Below are 27,861 nucleotides of genomic sequence, written 5' to 3' on the forward strand. Positions count from 1 at the left end.
TCTGACATACTTGATAAGATGTAGCTTGCTATCTATGACTAACAAATCATCTACATATACTATAAACTCTTCAGTTAGTTTGAGATAGCATTCCATGGGTGCCTTCTTCAACCCATACAAAGACATGTGCAATTTGCACACCTTCTGATACTCCCCCTGGCTTTAGAAGCCATCTGAAATTTACATGCAGACCTCCTCCACTAACTCACCCTGCAGAAATACATTATGCACATCCATCTGAAAAATATACCAACTAGAAGCAGCAGCTAGAGCAACAACAGCTCTCATAGCAACCATTTTGGTTACTGGTGAGAAAGTTTCTATCTGGTCTAAAACTTCTTGTTGACGGTAGCCCTTGGCTACCAATCTGGACTTATAGCTTTCCACCTCACCGTTGGACCAATATTTGACTTTAAACACCCATTTACACTCTATAGGAATCTTTCCTTGAGACAGGTCTACTATGGACCAGTTATTGTTCTCTTCCAAATCTAAAATTTCAGCTTGCATGGCTTTCACCCATTTAGGATCAGCACCAACCTCATTGAAAGAACTACGTTCAACAATAGTAGAGTGAGTAGCTAGAGAAGCTTGATAAGCAGGAGAAAGCTGATCATAAGACACGTAAGGTGAGATAGGATATTGACAAGAAAACTTCTTAGGTTGTACAATATAATCAGTGAGCCACACAGGAGGTTTAGAGGGTCTGGAAGATCTCCTGAGTTCTGCAAGAGATGATGAATGTTAATTGGAGGCCTCAGTAGGCAAAGGTGCTGAGTGATCATCACTAATAGAGCTAGGAAAAGGTGACTGAGTAGCAAGAGGAATGCACTCTGAGGATGACTGCTGATCAACCATGTCTGTAAGTGATGATTCTGTTAACTCTGTGATAGGAAATAGATGGGAGACCCAGACTTCATATTCTTAAAGGGAAAAATGTCTTCCTTGAACAAAGCATCCCTTCTCACAAAGAAACTCTTAGAATGTAGGTCATATAGGACATAGCCCTTTTAAGAAGAAGAGTACCCCATGTGAACTACTGGAACTGCTCTAGGACTGAATTTGTCTATCTTCTACACTTAGGTGGCATAGCACAACTTCCAAATAATCTGAGATATTGTATAGAGGGGACTTTCTGAAATAATGCTTCAAAATGAGTTTTACCATGAAGTAAAATTGTAGGTAACCTGTTCATCAGATAGACTGATGTGGACACACATTCACCCCCAAAAACTCAGTGGCATAATGGCCTGGAACCTGAGTGCTCTAGCCATGTCTAAAATTGATCTGTGTCTTCTCTCAACAACTCTATTTTGTTGAGGTGTGTACACACAGGGGCTTTGATGAGGGATTCCAAGACTTTGCAATAAAGAAGTCACCTGGTCATCCATGAATTCTAGGACTGTTCAAAACTGAACCGAAACCATTAACTGAACCAAACTGATGACTTATTGGATTATTAGTGTCATATTATCGGGGTATAAAATGGTGAAAGGATTGAGATTTTATAGTTAACAGCTTAATGGTTAGGGGGCGGATTACTCAATTTTCTTATCGGGCAAATCGTTAACCTGTTAAATTTTTTTATGTTTTTTCCCCTATGTATATAAAGTACTAGTAAAACCCTAAATGGCTAAATCCCTAGTTTCTATTTTCTAATTCTCAATTGTCTGCAGCCACCAGAGGTAGAGAAGTCTCCAGTCTCGTCTCTCTTATGAACTGAGACTGAGAAGTCAAAAAATCGAAATTTCAGTAGTCTTGATGGTATTAAAAATTTGGTTAATACATGTATGATCGTATGAGTAGTCTTGAAGAGTCTTCAATTCAAAAGTACTGTTTGGTTAGATCTTAGATGGTATTAAAAATTTGGTATTAATTTGAAACTGGTTGGTATTGATTGAATGATTTGTTCAAAAAATTTCTATTTGCATTAGTTGATAGGTTACCCGATAACTGCCCAATAATTGTTAATATGATATCAATCCGCCCGTTATCTTATTGGATGGCCAGCGGATTACTATATTTATAATCCGATAACTGTTATGCTGAACTGTTAAGCATAATTATCTGCCCAATAAGCACCCCTAATAAATTCAGTCTCATTATCTGTTCTTAGATATTTAATTGCAGTTCTAAACTAATTTGCAACCATTGCTAAGAAGTTTTTCAATAGAACAATAGCATCAGCTTTAGTGGTTAAGAGAAAGATCCAGATATACTTTGAATAATCATCTACCAAGGTTAAGAAGTACCACTTGCTATTATGAGTAGGTGTCCAATATGGATCCAGACATTTGCATGCACAAGATCAAAGATAGAGGTAGAATATGAAGAGCTAAAAGGAAAATAAAGTCTTGATTATTTTGCAATAGGGGACACAGTACAGTGATCATCAACCAGATGCAAATCATGTAAACTATGTAGTTTTTGTAACACCTTTAGAGGGACATGTCCTAACTTCTTATTCCACAAAGGAAAATTATTGCAGGATTGTGTGTTACTCTTATTAGCACAGTTATTTGTACTACTAACTATGGTATTTATAGTTGGTAGTAAGTGTTGCTCAGGAGATTGTCTATATTCAGCCATGAGAATGTAGAGACCAAGTTGTTCTTTACCAATCCTAGGACCTTCTCACTGAAGAGTTCCTAAAATACACAGAAATCATAAAATAATGCCACCATATACCTTAAATCTTTTGTAATCTTAGAAACTAAGAGTAGGTTCTACTTAAACTCTAGAATATGTAATATGTTCTGAACTTTCTTATTTTTGAAAAAAAAAACAGATCTCAATGTGTGTAATAGTGGCCTTTTCACTAGAGAGTATATGCACCATGTGATTAGAAGCTTCTGTATCTATTATCCAGTTATGATTCACCAAGGTGGACATAAAAGCATGTACTTTACTTGTTGTTCCTGCAGTTGCTGAATTAGCTACATGTTTAACATCCTTGCCTTTGTTCATCATCTGCCTGCTAATATTGCTCTAGAGTGAAGAATTGAGCAGGAGAACTGAGTCCAAAACTTCCCAAGGAGTTGCTTTGTGTTTCTGAGGGCTGACTTTCATAGTTGCTTACATTGTTGGCTTGAGCATTAAAGGTTCCTCCTCTTTTCCTATTTTTGAAATCACTAGGGTAACCATGTAACTTGAAACAATTATCCGTGGTATGTCATTTGCACTTGTAGTACTCACAGTAACTTATTGACTTATTGAATGAGTTCTTAGACTTATAGCCTTCAGTATATCCAGTATTTGTAAAGCCTGCATTGTTTTTGAATCATCCATTATTATTGTAATTTATATTACTCATCATTGTAGCAGCCTCATTAGTGTTGTAATTTCTATTACTCCTCATTGCAGTATCTGTAAGCACGTGATTTTTGCTTCACGAGCAATCACTCCAAAAGGAAAACAAAATATAAAAATAGTGATAAGTGACCCCGCGGTACAAATTTTTCATGACATGTATTGTTAGTCTTTCGAGGGTCTGTCCATTTTTGCATTTAATCATTATCAAACAAAATACAAAAATGTGTGTCATTAAAAGAAAATTCAAAACATATATATGTGCATCGTTCGTTCTAGGTCTATTTACTTAAATATTTTGTTGCCTTTTTATTTAGTTTTAATTTCATTATTTTTATTATTTGTTATTTTCTTTTTTGTTGTTTTGTTTTAAAAGAAAATGAAATTAGAAAACAAAAAAAATGGGATTAAAATCGGTTTGGGCCCAGAAATTGAAACAAAAAAAGGGCCCAAAACCAGCATTCAGACCCAGTCCGAACCAGGCCTCAGGCAAACCTCCCAAACGACGCCGTATAAAGGCGTTTGATCTGAGCCGTCTGTCCAGGACGATCTAACGGCTCAGGACCCCTTTCAGTAACCCGTTTCAAAACCTGACCCAGGAACCAATCCGAGCCAACCCCTCACTTAAACCAAACGAACCCGTTTAACTACCAAACGACCCCGTCTCATTTTTCACCATCAGATCCAAGCCGTTGAAATCATCTGATCTAACAGCTCAGATCCGATCAACCTCCCCATATATAAACTCAGCCCTTTACCCTGCACCCCCTATCCGAACCTCACCCCTCACTCGTCTCCTTCCCCAGCCTGAAACCCCCAAACCCTAGCAAGCCGCCTTAGTTTCCCTTCCACCAAAACCCGACGGCATGAATGCCGGTGGCCACCTCCCGAACACCCTAAGACCCCTCACTCTCCTGAACATGGATCTGTTACTCCCTAGCCTCGAATCACTTTCCTTCGTCTCGAATCTTCATTTGAAGATTTGAGTCGAACCCGGACCTATGCCAAACTACCCCATCTTCATACCAGACACCCCCTGACCTTCCTCGTGACCAAACCAAGCTTGGTTTGGTCCGAATCTACCCACAACTCCCAAAAATCCAGATCTGAAAATCCAGACCTTAGAACACATGCACCCGGGGAATCCGGCCGGTCTTGAAAGGGGTTTTGAGGTTCAATGGATCTTAACCAAGGTGTTCTCATGTGAGAACACCCTGGTTAAAATTTGTTCGGCCTCAAATGGGCAGAGTTGAGTCGGATTTGGGTCTGTTTGATTTAAACATTTTTCGGTAAGTTTTCTTTCCCTTTTCGTTTATATTAATTGCTGATTAAGTCATTAGCATTGCTTTGTGGTAATTGTTTGTTATTTTCTGATAGTTTCTTAATTTCTTTCCTCTCAGTAAAGACCTTTTATTTGGTCGATTGTTTCTGTGTATGATTTAAATGTATCCTATGATAAGCATGTCCGATTAGTATAGTCGTCGCATGAATAACTTATATAGGCCCCAGTAGTTGAACAAAAGTTGTCTGATACCCTTTAGGTCCCTGAATGTATTGTTTATATGAGCGACTATTTATTACCTGTTATAATTAGTATACTCGACTCAATAAATGTCGTCGATTAGTTTTCCATAACTAATAAATCGAATGAGCTAATAATGTCGCATGACTAATTGAACTTTGCCACTGACTGAATGCCCCAGCATTGTTTGAAATGGTTTGTTTGCATTGTAAAAACTGACTGAAAAGTTTCAGTCCAGGCAGTCTTGAATTTGAACTTTCATCAGTTCAAGAATGCCCTGATGCTGCAATAGGCAGGGCAGTAATAATCAAGGGTTAACAAGGGTATTCTGGGGTATTAAAAAGGACAGAAAGATTAGTTTAAATAAACTGACAAGTAGGGTACTAATTTGGGATTAAACTAATACCAATGGGGAACAAGACACAAGAGTATGGGGCTTAAAATGAATAATAAAATGATGCCCATAACTCTTGATTAAAAAAAAATCAGGTGTGGGGAACAAAGGGGCTGGCACCAAAGATGCTTAGGCATGGGCTTAAAGGGTATGGGTATTCTGCCAATTGGCAGGGGAGGCAGCTTAACAACACTGGTTCATTTGGCTTATAAATAGGCCATTTGAGAACTTAAAAGGGGCTGGACTTTTGAGTCTTCAGAAAAGAAAAAAACAAAAACAAAAGGCTGAAAAACTTTAGTCTGAAGAGAGGTCTAGTGAGTCCCAAATCATAACAGTATAAACATAAGGTGGTTTCCAATAGACATTGTAACCAAACACTGCCTGAAAGCTGTATAAGAGTGCATATTGGTCAAGCTGTCTTGGCCAAGTTCTGTTGCTTGCATTGATTGAGTTGTTTGTGGTTGTTGAATTGGTGGTTTTACTGCATTTGAACCCTCAGTTATTGCTGTTATTTCCTTACTCTTTCCTGGGATTGCTGGCTTGGTACTCGACTATCTGCTAGTTCTTGTATTCTGGGAGACATTGTTGGTTGTCTGTGGCTGTGGAAAACACTTGGTTTGTTGGTTGTTGCTGTGTTGTTGCTGTGTGTCTGTTGCTGCTGTGTTTGTGGCATACTGCCCGACTGACCATTCCTTTCTTCTTTTGTTCTCCATACCAGGTACACACATAATACACTGTCAGATGTAATTGGAAAATTGAGGATGAATACAAATAAGAAAACTTGAAGAATGTCTTTGTATGCATAGATTGTTGCATTAAAAATCATGTAATGTAGAAGAATTTTATTCTTGTTTTGGATGCTGGAAATAGCCTTCAGGCCCAACAACTATTAACGAATGGTAGTTGAATTGTGTACATGGGATGGTGATAAGAGTATGCCTAAGGCAGTAGGTTGTATCTTAGATCTAGTGCAATGGTGTAGTATAAGCCTATAATGTATGCCAAGCATGAAAATCGTACACTGTTAATTAAGTTCTTTCCTTTACCATAAAATGCCATATAACTGTTAAAACCATGTTTTAAGATAAAGAACACAGGGTTTACAATCTCAACCCCACAAAGTTTGAGCCCGGGTCGAAACAGACCAAGCGGGCTCGCATCAAACAAGCAGTAGCCCAGGTCTGGCCAACCGCGCGTGGGCTGGATTTGGGCCCATGATTATTTGTTCGGCTGACTGTGCACGTAGCTTCGGTCCTGATTTTTTTAAGCATTTCCGAATTCCGTTACAAACAACTTGCAAGCATGTAATTAATTAGGACTATCTACTGTTTTCAATTGATAGAGACAAACAAGACAAGAAACGTAGTCGCTATAGGATATCCTTTTAAAATAAGAACGAGATGAGCCACGATGAAATAAACAAAACGCGCAGATGCGGGGCCCTTGTTAAATGTATATTATTGAAGCATTTAGTTTCCAGGACGGGTTGCTTAGCAAATCTCACAACCCTCCTAAAATAACAACACGTTAGTCTCTTTAGGATACGCTTTAATAAACCTTACCTTCTTAAACTCGGGTGCACATTTATGTGACCCAAATCCAAATCTCGACGGATTCGAAATGTATTTCTAATCACGGGTACATTGATTGTGACGTGATCCGAGAGGCATATCCATGACGTCGCGAATTCCTTTTAAAAGTAGAACGAGACGAGCCTCGTCAAACAAAATGTACACAGCTGCGGGGCCCTCCAACTGTATATATATTAAAACACTTAGAATTCGGGACAGGCCGCTTAGCGAATTTTTCGGCCTTACCCAAAACAACAATACACTAGTTGCTTTAGGCACGTCTTAATAATTTATTCTCCTTAATCCGGGTGCACATTTATGTGACCCAAATCCAAAACATCAAATAAAATATGTTTCGTATTGTGGGTGCATTTCATGTGACACAATCCAAAGATATGTTTTAAGCGATGTTCACATTCCTAAAAAATAATAATTATAATAATAAAGCGGTAAAAGATAAAATTTGCACATGGTTCATAATTGTATTAAAAATCAGATAAATAAGCCGAATATAACAGTTGAGCGACCGTGCTAGAACCACGGAACTCGGGAATGCCTAACACCTTCTCCCGGGTTAACAGAATTCCTTATCCGGATTTCTGGTACGCAGACTGTAATATAGAGTCATTCTTTTCCTCGATTCGGGATTAAAATTGGTGACTTGGGACACCCTAAATCTCCCAAGTGGCGACTCTGAAATAAACAAATAAATCCCCTTTCGATTGTCCTTTAATTGGAAAAAACTCCCATGCGCCCCTCGGGTGCGGAAAAAGGAGGTGTGACAGCTCTGGCGACTCTGCTGGGGACCGGTGACCCAGAACCACTGGTTCAGGGTTAAGAATTCGAGCTTAGAATAATTGTTATTATTTGGCTTTATTTATTATCTGATTATTACATGTTTTGATCCTAATGTGCTAACTGCTGCTTTTACCGCTTTGATATTATTTGAACTGTACATATAAACTGTGCCGAAACCCTTCTCTTCTCTCTTGAGAAGCGCACGCTGGTCGTGGCTTCTTTCTGTTAGTGTCATATGCCAAAATAGAACGAGGATTCGGAGGAGTTGCAAAATCGGATGGCCTTTTGGTTACCGGTACACAAGCTCCCATCCTTGGCTCGAGTTGTCCGCTCGGGTAAGCCAGGTCTAGAACAAACACCTAGGTTTTACAGCTTAGCATAACATAACTTCATGCCGGATCCCTAGTAGGAACGCTTATTTGCATCATGTGCATTTGACTTAGGGGACTCAGCACAGGGGTTGTGTCCGTCTAGGACAGGCAACCTGAGAATAAAGACCATCTTGCTACATCCTGTTTGCTTTATGCATTTACTTGTTTCGAGGCTTGCATGCTGACCAGTTCCTGAATATCGGGAATGTTTGGAAAAGGAAGAGGAATAACGGTTAGGGGGTTAATTATTTATTCTTGAAAAGTCACAAAAATGGTTAAAGCTCTGCCAGAATTTTGAAAAAAAAATGTGTGTCTTATTAATTTGTTTTAAAAAGGAAAAAAAAGAGAGAGTCTTTGATTCATTTATAAGAGAAAAATAGGGTGTCCCTAAAATTCGATTTATGCCCGAACTACGTCAGTTTGATTCTCGCATGGTGCGGGACACGTAGGCAACCCCCATCGGGCTCAGCTTGTTTTTCAAAATATAGGTACAATCCAAAGAACGAAAGTTCTTAGGGTAACATCATACTTTTTCGAAAACAACCAAATTTCATTTGTCTTTTAGAAGTGTGTCAATTTGGTATTTGAGTCCAATGAATCTGGATCTTTGCTTAATCACCCCAATAAACATGCAGAATGAGCATGAGTCCAAGTTTGCCGGTAACAGTTAGAAGCAAAATCCCCCTGGAAGTGCGATTATGGTGGGAGGATTTGGAAAAGTCAGAGCAAGACAAGGTCAAACTGCACCTGGGAGGTTTGGTTGATTTGTTGAAAGTCAGGCCTCGGTGCGACATCATAAAGGCTTTGGTTACATTTTGGGATCCGGCCCACAACGTGTTCCGTTTCTCAGATTTTGAACTCACCCCAACCTTAGAGGAAATGGCGGGTTACATGGACGTCACTGAAGGTTTGAGACACAAATACCTGATCGCTCCAAGGGCTGTGAATTCACACAAATTCATGGATCTGTTGAAGATAAGCAAAGGAGTCCCATACGCTGAACTGGATAGAGGTTTTTCTACCCTACAATTCATATACCAGAGGTACGGGAGCATAGGAGGATTCAATGATCCAGAAAGTGGTGTTTGCAGCAGGGGAAATCTGGTAAAATGGAATGAGCATAGGCGGTTCGCTTTTATGGTGGCATTTTTGGGCCTTGTGGTGTTTCCCCGAAAAGATAGAAATATCGACCTGAAAGTGGCTGGAATCGTCAAAGTCCTGATTACCAACGATAAAAGCATCCTTGCTCCCATGATAATGTCAGAAATATACCGAGCCCTCACGGCTTGTAAGGCTGGAGCAGACTTCTTCGAAGGGTGCAACTTGTTGTTACAGATGTGGATGATCGAACACTTGTGTCACCACCCTCAGTATATGCGCTACATGTCTACAAATGGGGGCTGCATCGAGGGTTATAGCCTAAGGGTTTCAGGTTTCCGATCACCGGGAGGGTTTGAAGAATGGATATCCTATCTCCGGATCATCACCGCAGACCAAATAAACTGGACTTTGGGTTGGCTTTCTGTGGAAGAAATCATATACATGCCCGCCACTGGTCCTCACTTCCTCTTGATGGGACTCAGGGGTATTCAACCTTATGCCCCTTACAGGGTAATGAGACAGTTGGGAAGATGTCAAGTACTACACCCGGACGAAGATCTCAGCACTTATGCAGTCGAGGTCAGCAGTGACGGCCAATTTCCTGAAAAGACAGTTCGTTGCATATGGAGTGAATGCCAGTACTTGACGGCAAATACCGGGTAAATGATGTGTCTAAGGGTGAAGTCTCGCCGGCCTATCTCACTTGGCAGAACAAGAAGAGCATCGTGAAACGGCCAACCAAACGGCCTCACCTCCGAAGTTTTGTTGAGTCATCACAAGAACAATGGGACTGGCTCGCAAAAGAGGAAGGTTACCTGGTTGAAATTAGGAAGCTGAAGCGACAAATTGAAAGGATGGTATTCGAAAACAACGTGCAAGTCGCCCAAGAGCAGGCTGAAAAAGACAAGTTAGCCCAAGAGAACCAAACCCTGAGGGCCCGCCTTCGCCAAGCCAGTAAGAATAACATCGACCGACAGAAGCGTCGCTCCGACGAAAGATTGATAGCCAGTTTGAGAAATCAGGTCATCCAGAGCCAAGATGAATTAGACCAATCAGAGGCTTGCATAGCAAGGATGAGGGTCAAATGGGCAGAAGGTACAATGGCCCGGAGGAAGCGCCTACAGCAAGTCATGAGGAATTGTGAACTGAGCGTCAAAGCAGCAAAGGAAACAAATTCCGCCCTGCAAGAGCGGATCTTCAAGCAAACACAAGATGCCCAAGCCGACAGGAGACGCTATTACAATGCAATGACAAAGATGGAAAGGCAAATGGATATGTTCCAGGATCAGCTCGCCACCAATGCACAAATGCTAGGATTAAAGAGCCGACAGATAAGGCAGTTGTTCGCAGAAAGGGACGACATTCGAGCAAGAATTGACAAAATCGGGCATTACATCTACCTAAAATGTTTGACGTGCGAGCAAACACCTCGAGAAACCCTCATTGCTTCCATCATGGGCTGCGTCCATCGGATTATGAACGAGTTGAAGGGCTTGCAAAGAGACCTTACACCTAGGGCCGCGAAAGGGCCGAAAGATGCCTCGTGGGTCCCTAAGTTGGAAAATTAGTTGTTGATCGAGTCCTGGTTGTTTTGTTTGTTGTTTCCCCAATGTTGTTTTCTTTTCCTCAAACCAAGTTTAAAACCCTGGAGTCTGTACTGTTGCTATTTTGTTTGAAGTAATGTGTAATAGCAAATTTTGATAATGAAATTAAGTGACTCCGGAAGAATTTCTATGTGTCTTTACTTTAAGGCAGAACTACGCCTGGTCTGATTCACGCGGGGACGTGATACGTAGGCAATCCCCATAAGATTCGACCGCTTTTAATAAATAAAGAAAAGAAAATGTAAATAAAATAAAACGCAGGGTTTCGCAAAATACTTTAAAGAGACGAATGAGCAAACCGGGATGACGCATGTTGTTTGAAGCAAAGCATGTAGAAACGGTTAACTGCCTAGGTGCATTGCATCCTCTATGTGTTATGATCAAATCTGTTAAGCTCTAACACTAACAAAGTTTGTTGTTGTCTGATATCAGACAGTTAGTTGTTAAAGAATTCTGGCAACACATTCATACCAAACCAGATCCAAAGGACCGGTAGCAACAAGCATGACCTACTTCGGAGAATAGCAATGAGGAAGAAAGGCCGATGAGCCAGTTGTTAAAAGAAGCGATGGAAAAGATTGAAAGGATGGGACTAGAAATGAATGCAATGCAACTAGCCCTAGCCAAAACACAAAAGAGTCCTGAAACACTGGGACACATGCCGGAGTACCCTCACTCTGGCCCTTCCACAAGCCGCCCAAATCCCCTCTATCATCAAGAAAGAAGCCCTCATGATTCCCAAGCTCCACCACCCCATCAACCTCTCCCAACACCCAATATTCCCATTTTTGTGGGACCTGCATCAGCCCCTTTGCAGCGAACGACCAGTGAGCCATTGTTTCAGGCTCACGATACACAATACTATCCCCCTGAGCCTACATTCCATGCACCCGAACCACAGGCTTACAATCCACATTTGGAAGTACCGGCAGAGGTTGAGAAGCCGGTTAAGGCCCCTGAACAGGATGAAGTGTTGAGAAAGTTCAAAAGCCTGGAGCAATCCTTCAGGAACTTGCACGGGCTGGGCAATCAAGTCAGCGTGGCATACAAAGATCTGTGCCCTTTCCCGGATGTCCAACTCCCGGCTGGGTTCAAGATGCCCAAGTTTGATTTATATGAAGGGCACGGTGATCCCATGGCACATTTGCGGGGATTCTGTAGCAAAATGAGAGGGGCAGGAGGCAAGGATGAGCTTTTGATAGCTTATTTCGGCCAAAGTCTGAGCGGATCTGCACTGGAATGGTATACCAGGCAGGATTTCAGCAGGTGGTACACGTGGGATGACCTGGCGCAGGCTTTTGCAGGTCATTTCCAGTACAATCTGGAGATAGTCCCTGACCGTCTCACGTTATTGAGAACTGGGAAGAAACCCGGGGAAAGTTTTCGCGAGTTCGGGTTCCGCTGGAGAGAACAAGCAGCTAGAGTCGATCCTCCCATGAGAGAGGGAGAGATGGTGGACTATTTTTTGCAGACATTGGATCCAACCTACTTTGGTCACTTGGTGACAACGGTTGGAAAATCTTTCAACGAGGTGGTCAAAATAGGGGTCATGATAGAAGAAGGTTTGAGGTCGGACAAGATCTTGAACTATTCGGCACTTAAGGCCACAACCCAGGCTATTCAAAGCGGCACGGGGGTGCGCTGAGAAGAAAGAAAGAAGAGGTTGCCACGATCGAGGCAGGCAGTTGGTCCAGGGCTGGCAGGCCGCACTACAACCAACCCAGGCCTCACAGGTCAAACTACCCATACAACCCACCACAAAATTTCTATCCACCTCGAGAACCACATTGTTCCGTACACCAAGCCCAGGTATACACTCAGCCTCCGGTTCGCCCACAATGGCGCGCACCGGCTCCCCAGAACATATATGCACCACCACAAAACACCTACCCTCCACCAAGGGCATATAGAAACCCTTCAGGGGCAGGTTTCCGGGGAAATCCAGATGCTAGGAATGACAGGTTGCGGAAGCAAAGAACCTTCACGGAGCTGGGAGAAACCTACACCACTTTGTTCCACAAGTTGCGGCAATTGGGTTTGGTTAGTCCTGTCCAGACTCGGGAACCAAATCCCCCACCTCAGAATGTAGATCGATCAATCAGTTGTGAATACTGTTCAGGGATGCTCGGGCATGATACCGAGAAGTGCTGGAAGTTAAGGCATGCCATACAGGATCTTATTGACACCAATAAGATCGAGGTCCAGACACCGGAGGCTCCTAACATCAACCAAAACCCACTACCAGCGCACCACGAAACTCACATGATTGAGTTGGTGTGTGAGGTAGGAGAATTAAGAAAACCCTCACAAACAGTGATGATGATCCAAGCCGCCCCGAAAGAAGTCTTAACCAGTGGAGGAATGAGTGTACAGTCATAGGGAAAAGGCGTCAAGCCGGTAGTGATATTGGGGAAGAGCCCGTCCGTCATAGCAAGCAAACCCGAGCCAAGCAAGTTGGTAATACCAGGGATCCTGCCCACACCGGCAGTCATGTTGAAAGGGGTATGTAGAGAACGGGTGACCATAAAGCCGGTGGTCCAACTGCCGATGATTGACAGCAGGGCTGTGCCCTGGAAATATGAAAAGGCAGTGGTGACGTACCAAGGAAAACAGGTGGAAGAAGTCAGTTGTGAAGCGCAAGGGCTGACTCGATCAGGTCGATGTTTTGCTCCGGTGGAGTTAAGAAAAACCAACCCAGTGGCAACCAAGAAGCCAGTGTCAGAAGAAGAGGCTGAAGAATTCCTGAGGAAGATGAAAGTACATGACTATTCTGTGGTCGAACAGCTGAGAAAAACACCGGCCCAGATCTCACTGTTGTCGTTGCTGATCCATTCTGAGGAGCATCGTCGGGCCCTGTTGAAGATATTGAACGAGGCTCATGTACCCAGTGAGATTTCTGTAAACCACCTGGAAACCATTGCCAGCAAGATCTTCGAGGTGAACAGGGTAACATTCTCAGATGATGACCTACCGGTGGAAGGTACAGAGCATAACAAAGCTCTATACCTAGCTGTCAAATATGAAGACTCGGTGGTAACTCGAGTATTGGTGGATAACGGCTCAAGCGCCAATATTTGTCTATTATCCACCCTGGACCAGTTAAAGATCGACCGTGGAAGAATCCGGGAGAATAGCATCTGTGTCCGGGGGTTTGACGGAAATAGAACAACCACTGTGGGGGATGTTGTACTTGAACTGACCATTGGGCCGGTCCTGTTTACCATGGAATTCCAAGTGTTAGATGCCACAGTTTCTTACAATCTGCTGTTAGGACGACCCTGGATTCATGCAGCCAAAGCGGTGCCTTCCACCCTACATCAGACGGTGAAGTTCGAGTGGGAAAGACAAGAGGTCGTGTTGCACGGCGAGGATACAACATGCACCATGGGCGGAACCATTGTGCCTTTCATAGAGACCACTGATGACAAAGGTCCTTGGGTCTACCAGATTCTCGATACAGGGTCGGCCAACAAAATTTCTGAAGGAGAAATCATCCCGCACCCTAGGGTAGCTGCCGCAACAGTCATGATGGTATCAGAAATGCTGGGTAATGGATTTGTGCCGGGAAAAGGCCTGGGAGTTGAACTTCAAGGGATAGTCCAACCTGTTTCCCTTCCTAAGAATCTGGAAACCTTCGGGTTGGGGTTCAAACCAACCGCAGCAGACAGGAAGGAGGCGCGAAGAATGAAGAAGAGGGTCTGGTTTCTGCCTAAACCAGTGCCACGCCTCTCAAGGTCTTTTGTTAAAGCAAGTGCCAAGGGGTCAGCGATCCCAAAGATTCGAGGACCTTTGATCGGTATAAATGAAGACCTGAATCAGAGTTTTGAGAGGCTGTTCGCGGATGTCAGTATGGTGGAAGCTGGAGAAGGTTCCAGCAGAGCAGAGATACAATTTGTGGGGCCTGAGGCCAAGACCAACAATTGGACGGTTACTCCTCTTCCTGTCCGAGGGGAGTCTTGGTAGTAGGCTTTGATTAATGTTTTGTTTGTTTGTTTGTTTGATCGGATTATTCAAGGGTGTAATCCCAATTTTACTTTCGTTTTGTAAAAGTGTGAACCCTTTTATCCCGCAAATTTAATAAAGTTCTTTTCTTTTGTCCCATTTTAATTTTTGTTTTGTTCTTTTTCTTTCTGAACAGTTCTCTTTTTACTGGTTCTAATGACATGGCATGCACAGCGGATCTTCGACCTAGTCTAATAAATCAATCTGAAACCGACTCAATGATGCAAAAGGTCGTTTGTGACGATGAATCTGAATGTGACGAAGGTGAAGCCTTCGAAGAAATAAACCGAGAACTGTGCCAATTTGAAGAGAAACCCAAGCCTAACCTAAATGACACCGAGGCCGTGAATCTAGGAGACGCTAATAACATCCAAGAGACCAAAATTAGCATCCACATTGAGCCGAATGTCAGAGCAGAATTGATCAAAACTCTCAGGGAATTCAAAGACGTTTTTGCCTGGTCATATGATGATATGCCTGGATTAAGCACCAATTTAGTGGTTCACAAATTACCCACTGACCCGGCATACCCTCCGGTCAAGCAAAAACTAAGGAAATTTAAAACAGAAATGAGTGTAAAGATCAAGGAAGAAGTGATTAAGCAGTTACAAGCGAAGGTCATTCGGGTCACTCGATATCCCGAGTGGTTGGCCAATGTGGTACCAGTCCCAAAGAAGGATGGAAAAATCAGGGTGTGCGTTGACTACCGCAACCTCAACAAAGCAAGTCCCAAGGACAATTTTCCGCTGCCCAACATTCATATCTTAATCGACAATTGCGCAGGGTGCGAGATTGGATCCTTTGTGGATTGCTATGCAGGTTATCATCAGATCCTAATGGATGAGGAGGATGCTGAGAAGACAGCGTTTATTACGCCATGGGGAACCTACTGCTATCGGGTAATGCCGTTCGGGTTAAAGAACGCTGGGGCAACATACATGCGAGCAATGACTGCGGTGTTTCATGACATGATACACAAGGAAATTGAGGTGTACGTCGATGATGTGATCATCAAATCTTGGCGTCAGGAGGACCATGTAGCAGACCTAAGGAGATTTTTCCAAAGACTCCGGAGGTATGATATCAAGCTTAACCCGGCCAAATGCGCATTCGGGGTTCCATCAGGAAAGTTGCTAGGATTCATCGTCAGTCGACGGGGGATTGAGTTAGACCCATCCAAAATTGAATCCATCCGAGATTTGCCACCGCCAAGGAACAAAACAGAGGTAATGAGTTTGCTGGGTAGACTCAATTATATCAGCAGGTTCATCACTCAACTCACAGCAACTTGTGAGCCTATATTTCGGTTGCTGAGAAAGGATGCTGCGGTAGGTTGGACAGCAGAGTGTCAGGAGGCCTTCGACCAAATCAAAGGGTATCTGTCTAATCCACCCGTGTTAGTCCCGCCTAAGCCCGGGAAGCCCCTAATCCTTTACCTGACGGTTTTGGAAAATTCATTTGGTTGTGTACTGGGGCAACATGATGACACAGGAAGGAAGGAGCAGGCCATCTACTATCTTAGCAAGAAATTCACAGTGCATGAGGTCAAGTACACTCAACTCGAGAAAACGTGTTGCGCCCTAACTTGGGTAGCTCAGAAGTTGAAGCACTACTTGTCTTCATATACTACTTATCTCATATCCCGCTTGGACCCATTGAAGTATATCTTTCAGAAACCTATGCCCACGGGTAGGTTGGCAAAGTGGCAAATTCTGCTCACAGAGTTTGATATCATCTACGTAACAAGGACGGCCATGAAAGCCCAGGCACTGGCAGACCATTTGGCAGAGAATCCCGTTGATGAAAAATACGAGCCCTTAAGAACGTATTTTCCTGACGAAGAGGTGATGCATACGAATGAGTTGGAATTACCTGAGGAACCGGGTTGGAAGCTTTTCTTCGATGGAGCTGCAAACGCAAAAGGGGTTGGAATAGGAGCAGTACTCATTTCTGAAACAGGACGGCATTATCCTGTTACGGCTCAACTACGCTTCTATTGCACCAACAATATGGCCGAGTATGAGGCTTGCATTCTGGGTCTGCGCTTGGCTGCTGACATGGATGTCCAAGACGTCTTGGTCTTGGGAGACTCGGACCTCTTGGTACATCAAATTCAGGGTGAATGGGAAACACGAGATCTAAAGCTCATACCATACCGACAATGCTTGCATGATCTGAGCAAGCAATTTCGATCGGTGAAGTTCAAACACATCCCGAGAGTTCACAATGAGGTTGCGGATGCCTTGGCCACCTTAGCATCAATGCTGCACCACCCTGACAAAATGTATGTTGATCCTCTACACATCCAGGTCCGTGATCAGCACGCCTACTGCAATGCCATAGAAGAAGAAGCAGATGGCGAACCCTGGTTTCATGATATCAAGGAATACCTCAGAATGGGGATATATCCAGAACATGCCTCTGGAGACCAAAAAAGAGCCCTTCGGCGTTTGTCGAATGGTTTCTTCCTCAGTGGAGGAGTATTGTACAAAAGAACCCCGGATTTGGGATTGTTGAGATGCATAGATGCCAGTCAAGCAACGACGGTTATGGCAGAGGTACATGCTGGAGTTTGTGGGCCACACATGAGTGGATATGTATTGGCAAGAAAAATCCTTCGAACAGGGTGTTATTGGCTCACCATGGAACACGACTGTATCACTTTCGTGAGGAAATGCCATCAGTGCCAGATACATGGAGACTTGATTCATTCTCCGCCAACAGAGTTACATACGATGTCAGCACCCTGGCCGTTTGTAGCATGGGGCATGGATGTCATTGGGCCCATCGAGCCAGCAGCGTCCAACGGTCATAGGTTCATTCTAGTGACCATTGATTACTTCACCAAATGGGTTGAGGCTAAAACCTTCAAATCAGTAACCAAGAAGGCAGTGGTGGACTTTGTTCACTCCCATATCATCTGCAGATTTGGGATCCCAAAAGTGATCATCACGGATAACGGTGCGAATCTTAATAGCAGCTTGATGAGAGAGGTATGCCAACAATTCAAGATTACACACCGCAATTCCACCCCATATCGTCCTAAGGCAAATGGAGCAGTCGAAGCAGCCAATAAGAATATCAAGAAGATACTGCGAAAAATGGTGGAAGGGTCCAGACAATGGCACGAGAAATTACCCTTTGCCTTGTTGGGTTACCGCACTACCGTCCGGACTTCCATAGGCACAACTCCTTATTTGTTGGTGTATGGAACTGAGGCCGTGATACCAGCGGAGGTCGAAATTCCGTCCCTCCGAATTGTCGCTGAAGCCGGGATTGATGATGATGAATGGGTCAAAGCTCGATTGGAACAGTTGAGCCTGATAGATGAGAAAAGATTGGCAGCAGTGTGCCATGGTCAGCTGTACCAGAAGAGAATGGCAAGAGCGTATAATAAGAAGGTGCGCCCTAGGAAATTTGAAGTAGGGCAGCAGGTATTAAAGAAGATCCTCCCACATCAGGTCGAGGCAAAAGGCAAATTCGCCCCAAATTGGCAAGGGCCTTATATCGTGACCAGAATATTGTCCAACGGTGCTTTGTGTTTGACAGATGTCGAAGGTAGATGTGTCGACATGGCTATCAATTCAGATGCAGTCAAGAGATATTATGCGTAACTTCTTTAATTATGGCAATTTTTGGTTTATTTGTTTGTATTTGGCATTTGTTGAATAATGAGATGACGGAGGCAATTCTTTCTTCTATCCAAACACTTTTAACCCTCGCTTCCCCCTTTGAGCCTTAAGCAATTCTTTCAATACCCCTCATTTGGAATCACTAAGGGGAAAGATATGAAAAAAAAAAGAAGAAAAGAAAAGAAAAAGAAAAAGAAAAGACATGGAAAAAAATGAGAAGAAGGAAAGGAAAAAAAAAAAGAAGATAAAATCACAAATACAAAACCGTGGGAACTACGTTTGACCTGATTCCTCAAAGAGGATACGTAGGCGCCTCACGGCTCGGTCATAGTATGCATCATAGTGAATATAGGATGCATAATGTACATAGTGTGCATAATAGGCACAGTGTGCGTAACGCACATAGCGCAACATAAGTGTAAAAAATAAATTCCCCAAGCAAGAAAACTGGGGCAGAGGTTATGTTTTAAGTTCCAACAAAGGTTTGATTCCAAAAGTTGTAGCACATCACCCATCAAATTATTTTCATTTTTATAGCCTTTCTTTAACCCCACACCAGAACCAACGTCAACGTCCAAAAGACCTCCCGATCAATGTTCAAGAGATATTGAGTCAGGCAAATAAGACCGAGAATAATACACCGATCCCTAGCAAAGAAGAGGATCGTCAGACTGGGAATGAATTGATAGTCAAAGGAGTCTCCAGAAGAGAGGGTCGTATCTACAACGCCCCGATTCCTCGAAAGAAATAAAATGAGAGAGTCTTATCGGTGAAAACCTTCACAGGCACCGAGAGGCGATGTAAGACGAGGGATATGAAATGAGAGAGTCTTATTGGTGAAAACCTTCACAGGCACCATAAGGCGCCGGGAGATGAGAGAAAAGAGAGAGTCTCATTAGTGAAAACCCCTCGAAGGGCACTATGAGGCGACGAGACAGATCAGCAAAGCTACCACATTCGAAACGAAATGAACACTCTTTTATCATCCCCAGCAAGTCAAACCATCGGGCAAATCAATTGATACAAATAGACTGGGTCGGAATCTATGGTGCACGCCATAATCACAGGGACCAGTTGTGTCCTCCAGATAAGTTCTTTTGATTGTCTCCTCCCACAAAAAATATTGGTTCAGAAAGATTTTCTCCTTTCCATATCTTTTATTTCTTTTCCTAAAATGTGTCTTGAAAGGATTTTTCAAAGCTTAAACCAGGAACCGAAGGGGAATTCATCCAATGCAGGATAATACAAACAGTCTTAAAGGCCGGTCCCAGGCAATGCAGGGATTGTGCTCGGAAATGTTGGAAGAAGTAAGCTCCAAAAGGGAGTGGTTTCGGGAGTTAGAAGCAGACTCCCACATCATGTGTTTTAAAAGAAAGCAGAAAAGGGGATAAATTGAAAACCAATCCCCAGCAGGCTAGAGACCCCCAACAGGCAACTTTGCCCGCCAACCAATTATGGGGACAAAGAGCAAGAAAAGGGGAAGAGAGAAAAATTGCTCGCCAGAAAGGCACCCTCTACCACCACGATTAAAACTGATTAAATCCTTTTGTCTGCTGCAGGAAAACAAAGGATTGACGATGACAGCGAGATGCAACGCCAAGGAAGTCACCAAAACCGGGGCAGAAAATTTTCTGCCGATTGTCGAAAATTTTCTCGGAAGAACGGGGAAGCAATTTGAATACTTTTAAGTTCTAGGTCGCCCACCAGTATAATGCGGGAATACATTTAAGTTCTAGGTCGCCCACCAGTATAATGCGGGAATACATTTAAGTTCTAGGTCGCCCACCAGTATAATGCGGGAATACATTTAAGTTCTAGGTCGCCCACCAGTATAATGCGGGAATACATTTAAGTTCTAGGTCGCCCACCAGTATAATGCGGGAATACATTTAAGTTCTAGGTCGCCCACCAGTATAATGCGGGAATACATTTAAGTTCTAGGTCGCCCACCAGTATAATGCGGGAATACTTTTAAGTTCTAGGTCGCCCACCAGTATAATGCGGGAATACATTTAAGTTCTAGGTCGCCCACCAGTATAATGCGGGAATAATTTTAAGTTCTAGGTCGCCCACCAGTATAATGCGGGAATACTTTTAAGTTCTAGGTCGCCCACCAAGTATAATGCGGGAATACATTTAAGTTCTAGGTCGTCCACCAGTATAATGCGGGAATACATTTAAGTTCTAGGTCGCCCACCAGTATAATGCGGGAATACTTTTAAGTTCTAGGTCGCCCACCAGTATAATGCGGGAATATATTTAAGTTCTAGGTCGCCCACCAGTATAATGCGGGAATACTTTTAAGTTCTAGGTCGCCCACCAGTATAATGCGGGAATACTTTTAAGTTCTAGGTCGCCCACCAGTATAATGCGGGAATACATTTAAGTTCTAGGTCGCCCACCAGTATAATGCGGGAATACATTTATGTTCTAGGTCGCCCACCAGTATAATGCGGGAATACTTTTAAGTTCTAGGTCGCCCACCAGTATAATGCGGGAATACATTTAAGTTCTAGGTCGCCCACCAGTATAATGCGGGAATACTTTTAAGTTCTAGGTCGCCCACCAGTATAATGCGGGAATACATTTAAGTTCTAGGTCGCCCACCAGTATAATGCGGGAATACATTTAAGTTCTAGGTCGCCCACCAGTATAATGCGGGAATACATTTAAGTTCTAGGTCGCCCACCAGTATAATGCGGGAATACATTTAAGTTCTAGGTCGCCCACCAGTATAATGCGGGAATACTTTTAAGTTCTAGGTCGCCCACCAGTATAATGCGGGAATACATTTAAGTTCTAGGTCGCCCACCAGTATAATGCGGGAATAATTTTAAGTTCTAGGTCGCCCACCAGTATAATGCGGGAATACTTTTAAGTTCTAGGTCGCCCACCAGTATAATGCGGGAATACATTTAAGTTCTAGGTCGCCCACCAGTATAATGCGGGAATACATTTAAGTTCTAGGTCGCCCACCAGTATAATGCGGGAATACTTTTAAGTTCTAGGTCGCCCACCAGTATAATGCGGGAATACATTTAAGTTCTAGGTCGCCCACCAGTATAATGCGGGAATACATTTAAGTTCTAGGTTGCCCACCAGTATAATGCGGGAATACATTTAAATTCTAGGTTGCCCACCAGTATAATGCGGGAATACATTTAAGTTCTAGGTCGCCCACCAGTATAATGCGGGAATACTTTTAAGTTCTAGGTCGCCCACCAGTATAATGCGGGAATACATTTAAGTTCTAGGTCGCCCACCAGTATAATGCGGGAATACATTTAAGTTCTAGGTCGCCCACCAGTATAATGCGGGAATACATTTAAGTTCTAGGTCGCCCACCAGTATAATGCGGGAATACATTTATGTTCTAGGTCGCCCACCAGTATAATGCGGGAATACTTTTAAGTTCTAGGTCGCCCACTAGTATAATGCGGGAATACATTTAAGTTCTAGGTTGCCCACCAGTATAATGCGGGAATACATTTAAGTTCTAGGTCGCCCACCAGTATAATGCGGGAATACTTTTAAGTTCTAGGTCGCCCACCAGTATAATGCGGGAATACATTTAAGTTCTAGGTCGCCCACCAGTATAATGCGGGAATACTTTTAAGTTCTAGGTCGCCCACCAGTATAATGCGGGAATACTTTTAAGTTCTAGGTCGCCCACCAGTATAATGCGGGAATACTTTTAAGTTCTAGGTCGCCCACCAGTATAATGCGGGAATATTTTTAAGTTCTAGGTCGCCCACCAGTATAATGCGGGAATACATTTAAGTTCTAGGTCGCCCACTAGTATAATGCGAGAATACTTTTAAGTTCTAGGTCGCCCACCAGTATAATGCGGGAATACATTCAGCTCTAGATTTTGGAATCAGTCACCCCACCTGAAGATGGAAGGGTACAACAGAGATCCCCAAACGGGAAACAATAAAATCCCCAGCACCAAGAAGCAGACAACTGCAGAGGCAAGCGCGCAATTCAAAAGGAAAAAAGGAAAGCGTCTCAAAAGAAGCAGTTTGGGAACGTTATAACATGCCCAACATAACAATTTTGATGAAAAGTCATACCACCAAAGAAACAATTAAAAGGCTTGAAGAAGAGGGCATGTTCCCAGCGGATCAAGCAAAGCGATGAAAACTGGCATTCAAACGGCAGCGAAGGACCAGCATCATCTCCCAAAGTCACAAGATAAAGGCATCAGAGGAAAGCGTTAGCCGACAAGAAAGCAAGGCAACAAGAACAAGTTGAAGATGGATAAGATTTCATGATCCTCAGTCTAGCTTAGCTTCTTGTTTTTCCTTTTTAGAGCAATGTAACAGGGAGATCGGTTGAGCAGTAGCATCCTACAGCAGCATACAACAGCGCACAACAACAGCAAGCAATACAGTCACACGGTAGTCCCAGCTACCAAAATTTCCCGAACTACATTGACCTGATTCCTGTTCAGCCCAGGATATGTAGGAAACCTCTGAAGCAAAGGTTCGGTCAAATCTTTTTCAAAAAATGCTTCACACGGAGTATTCGGACGGGCAAAAATCGCTCGCTTTATCTTTGCGCGAAAACCCTTCGTGTCTTCGTGCAAAGAGGGGCAGCTGTAAGCACGTGATTTTTGCTTCACGAGCAATCACTCCAAAAGGAAAACAAAATATAAAAATAGTGACAAGTGACCCCGCGGTACAAATTTTTCATGACATGTATTGTTAGTCTTTCGAGGGTCTGTCCATTTTTGCATTTAATCATTATCAAACAAAATACAAAAATGTGTGTCATTAAAAGAAAATTCAAAACATATATATGTGCATCGTTCGTTCTAGGTCTATTTACTTAAATATTTTGTTGCCTTGTTTTTTAGTTTTAATTTCATTATTTTTATTATTTGTTATTTTCTTTTTTTTGTTTTGTTTTAAAAGAAAATGAAATTAGAAAACAAAAAAAATGGGATTAAAATCGGTTTGGGCCCAGAAATTGAAACAAAAAAAGGGCCCAAAACCAGCATTCAGACCCAGTCCGAACCAGGCCTCAGGCAAACCTCCCAAACGACGCTGTATAAAGGCGTTTGATCTGAGCCGTCTGTCCAGGACGATCTAACGGCTCAGGACCCCTTTCAGTAACCCGTTTCAAAACCTGACCCAGGAACCAATCCGAGCCAACCCCTCACTTAAACCAAACGAACCCGTTTAACTACCAAACGACCCCGTCTCATTTTTCACCATCAGATCCAAGCCGTTGAAATCATCTGATCTAACGGCTCAGATCCGATCAACCTCCCCATATATAAACTCAGCCCTTTACCCCGCACCCCCTATCCGAACCTCACCCCTCACTCGTCTCCTTCCCCAGCCTGAAACCCCCAAACCCTAGCAAGCCGCCTTAGTTTCCCTTCCACCAAAACCCGGTGGCATGAACGCCGGTGGCCACCTCCCGAACACCCTAAGACCCCCTCACTCTCCTGAACATGGATCTGTTACTCCCTAGCCTCGAATCACTTTCCTTCGTCTCGAATCTTCATTTGAAGATTTGAGTCGAACCCGGACCTATGCCAAACTACCCCATCTTCATACCAGACACCCCCCTGACCTTCCTCGTGACCAAACCAAGCTTGGTTTGGTCCAAATCTACCCACAACTCCCAAAAATCCAGATCTGAAAATCCAGACCTTAGAACACATGCACCCGGGGAATCCGGCCGGTCTTGGAAAGGGGTTTTGAGGTTCAATGGATCTTAACCAAGGTGTTCTCATGTGAGAACACCCTGGTTAAAATTTGTTCGGCCTCAAATGGGCAGAGTTGAGTCGGATTTGGGTCTGTTTGATTTAAACATTTTTCGGTAAGTTTTCTTTCCCTTTTCGTTTATATTAATTGCTGATTAAGTCATTAGCATTGCTTTGTGGTAATTGTTTGTTATTTTCTGATAGTTTCTTAATTTCTTTCCTCTCAGTAAAGACCTTTTATTTGGTCGATTGTTTCTGTGTATGATTTAAATGTATCCTATGATAAGCATGTCCGATTAGTATAGTCGTCGCATGAATAACTTATATAGGCCCCAGTAGTTGAACAAAAGTTGTCTGATACCCTTTAGGTCCCTGAATGTATTGTTTATATGAGCGACTATTTATTACCTGTTATAATTAGTATACTCGACTCAATAAATGTCGTCGATTAGTTTTCCATAACTAATAAATCGAATGAGCTAATAATGTCGCATGACTAATTGAACTTTGCCACTGACTGAATGCCCCAGCATTGTTTGAAATGGTTTGTTTGCATTGTAAAAACTGACTGAAAAGTTTCAGTCCAGGCAGTCTTGAATTTGAACTTTCATCAGTTCAAGAATGCCCTGATGCTGCAATAGGCAGGGCAGTAATAATCAAGGGTTAACAAGGGTATTCTGGGGTATTAAAAAGGACAGAAAGATTAGTTTAAATAAACTGACAAGTAGGGTACTAATTTGGGATTAAACTAATACCAATGGGGAACAAGACACAAGAGTATGGGGCTTAAAATGAATAATAAAATGATGCCCATAACTCTTGATTAAAAAAAAATCAGGTGTGGGGAACAAAGGGGCTGGCACCAAAGATGCTTAGGCATGGGCTTAAAGGGTATGGGTATTCTGCCAATTGGCAGGGGAGGCAGCTTAACAACACTGGTTCATTTGGCTTATAAATAGGCCATTTGAGAACTTAAAAGGGGCTGGACTTTTGAGTCTTCAGAAAAGAAAAAAACAAAAACAAAAGGCTGAAAAACTTTAGTCTGAAGAGAGGTCTAGTGAGTCCCAAATCATAACAGTATAAACATAAGGTGGTTTCCAATAGACATTGTAACCAAACACTGCCTGAAAGCTGTATAAGAGTGCATATTGGTCAAGCTGTCTTGGCCAAGTTCTATTGCTTGCATTGATTGAGTTGTTTGTGGTTGTTGAATTGGTGGTTTTACTGCATTTGAACCCTCAGTTATTGCTGTTATTTCCTTACTCTTTCCTGGGATTGCTGGCTTGGTACTCGACTATCTGCTAGTTCTTGTATTCTGGGAGACATTGTTGGTTGTCTGTGGCTGTGGAAAACACTTGGTTTGTTGGTTGTTGCTGTGTTGTTGCTGTGTGTCTGTTGCTGCTGTGTTTGTGGCATACTGCCCGACTGACCATTCCTTTCTTCTTTTGTTCTCCATACCAGGTACACACATAATACACTGTCAGATGTAATTGGAAAATTGAGGATGAATACAAATAAGAAAACTTGAAGAATGTCTTTGTATGCATAGATTGTTGCATTAAAAATCATGTAATGTAGAAGAATTTTATTCTTGTTTTGGATGCTGGAAATAGCCTTCAGGCCCAACAACTGTTAACGAATGGTAGTTGAATTGTGTACATGGGATGGTGATAAGAGTATGCCTAAGGCAGTAGGTTGTATCTTAGATCTAGTGCAATGGTGTAGTATAAGCCTATAATGTATGCCAAGCATGAAAATCGTACACTGTTAATTAAGTTCTTTCCTTTACCATAAAATGCCATATAACTGTTAAAACCATGTTTTAAGATAAAGAACATAGGGTTTACAATCTCAACCCCACAAAGTTCGAGCCCGGGTCGAAACAGACCAAGCGGGCTCGCATCAAACAAGCAGTAGCCCAGGTCTGGCCAACCGCGCGTGGGCTGGATTTGGGCCCATGATTATTTGTTCGGCTGACTGTGCACGCAGCTTCGGTCCTGATTTTTTTAAGCATTTCCGAATTCCGTTACAAACAACTTGCAAGTATGTAATTAATTAGGACTATCTACTGTTTTCAATTGATAGAGACAAACACGACAAGAAACGTAGTCGCTATAGGATATCCTTTTAAAATAAGAACGAGATGAGCCTCGATGAAATAAACAAAACGCGCAGATGCGGGGCCCTTGTTAAATGTATATTATTGAAGCATTTAGTTTCCAGGATGGGTTGCTTAGCAAATCTCACAACCCTCCTAAAATAACAACACGTTAGTCTCTTTAGGATACGCTTTAATAAACCTTACCTTCTTAAACTCGGGTGCACATTTATGTGACCCAAATCCAAATCTCGACGGATTCGAAATGTATTTCTAATCACGGGTACATTGATTGTGACGTGATCCGAGAGGCATATCCATGACGTCGCGAATTCCTTTTAAAAGTAGAACGAGACGAGCCTCGTCAAATAAAATATACACAGCTGCGGGGCCCTCCAACTGTATATATATTAAAACACTTAGAATTCGGGACAGGCCGCTTAGCGAATTTTTTGGCCTTACCCAAAACAACAATACGCTAGTTGCTTTAGGCACGTCTTAATAATTTATTCTCCTTAATCCGGGTGCACATTTATGTGACCCAAATCCAAATCTCAACCGAGTCGAAATATGTCAACAATCACGGGTGCATTGATGCAATGTGGCTCGAGATATATTTTCACAACGTTGCAAGTCTTATAAAATAACAGTAAATGATAAAAGCGGTTTAAAAATTAAAATTTGCACATAAGTTCATATTGTATTTAAAATCAGATAAATAAACCAAATATAACAGTTAAGCGACCATGCTAGAACCACGGAACTCGGGAATGCCTAACACCTTCTCCCGGGTTAACATAATTCCTTATCTGGATTTCTGGTACGCAGACTGTAATATAGAGTCATTGTTCTCCTCGATTCGGGATTAAAATTGGTGACTTGGGACACCCTAAATCTCCCAAGTGGCGACTCTGAAATAAACAAATAAATCCCCTTTTGATTGTCCTTTAATTGGAAAAACTCCCCTGCGCCCCTCGGGTGCGGAAAAAGGAGGTGTGACAGTATCCTCGTTAGTATCATTAGAGCGACACACACCCTTTTCATTGATCCTCTGACTTGCAACATTGATGATCATAGCATAAGCTTGATTCATATTAGGTAGTGGTCTAGTCATTAACACCTTAGCATTTTTATACGAGTCATTAAGCCTAGTGAGAAACTAATAAATCTTTTGAAGTTGATAGTGCTCAACATGACTTTTTGACTCAGGACAACCACATATAGGGGGAGGAGTTAGTGTTTCATACTCCCAAAGTTCTCTTAGTCGAGAGAATTATATGGATACAAAAGATGCTCCTTGTGTTAGTGTGGCTATTTCCTTATGCAGTTAGGCTTCCCTAGAAGCATTCTTGGTCAAATCTTTCCCTAAGATCTTCCCAAACAGCATAGGCATCCGATTCATAGATTACAGTACTAAGCAACTTTGGAGATATTGTATTCATGATCCATGTTAGCACTATTGCATTGCATCTATCCCATAGTTCATGAAGACTAACATCATAGTTACTCTTTTTGCAAGTTCCTAAAACAAGCCTAATTTATTTTTGCCATGCATACAATTTTTAATGATCTACTCCAAATCGAGTAATTCTCAGAAACTTATAATTGATTAGAAATAAGAACCGAACCTTGTGTGTCAGATGAATGTATGTACAGAGGATTGTGATGATCAACTTGATCGACTGATTGAGCTGAATTCAGAGTTGTGGACTGAGTAGCAATAGCTTCATCATTAATCGACAT

General features: G+C 42.5%; 1 protein-coding gene across 1 annotated transcript; it reads right to left on the reverse strand.

Moving 5' to 3' along the window:
* Positions 1–180: 180 nt before the first annotated feature.
* On the reverse strand, positions 181–27,861 carry LOC138888645 (uncharacterized mitochondrial protein AtMg00820-like). Its single transcript, XM_070170546.1, has 2 exons — positions 27,747–27,861; positions 181–725 (listed from the first exon to the last, which is right to left on the reverse strand). Exons 1-2 carry the CDS (start codon positions 27,859–27,861, stop codon positions 181–183), a joined length of 660 nt encoding a protein of 219 aa, XP_070026647.1.

The sequence above is a fragment of the Nicotiana sylvestris genome, chromosome 3, assembly GCF_000393655.2.
Source record: "Nicotiana sylvestris chromosome 3, ASM39365v2, whole genome shotgun sequence".
NCBI lineage: Eukaryota > Viridiplantae > Streptophyta > Magnoliopsida > Solanales > Solanaceae > Nicotiana > Nicotiana sylvestris.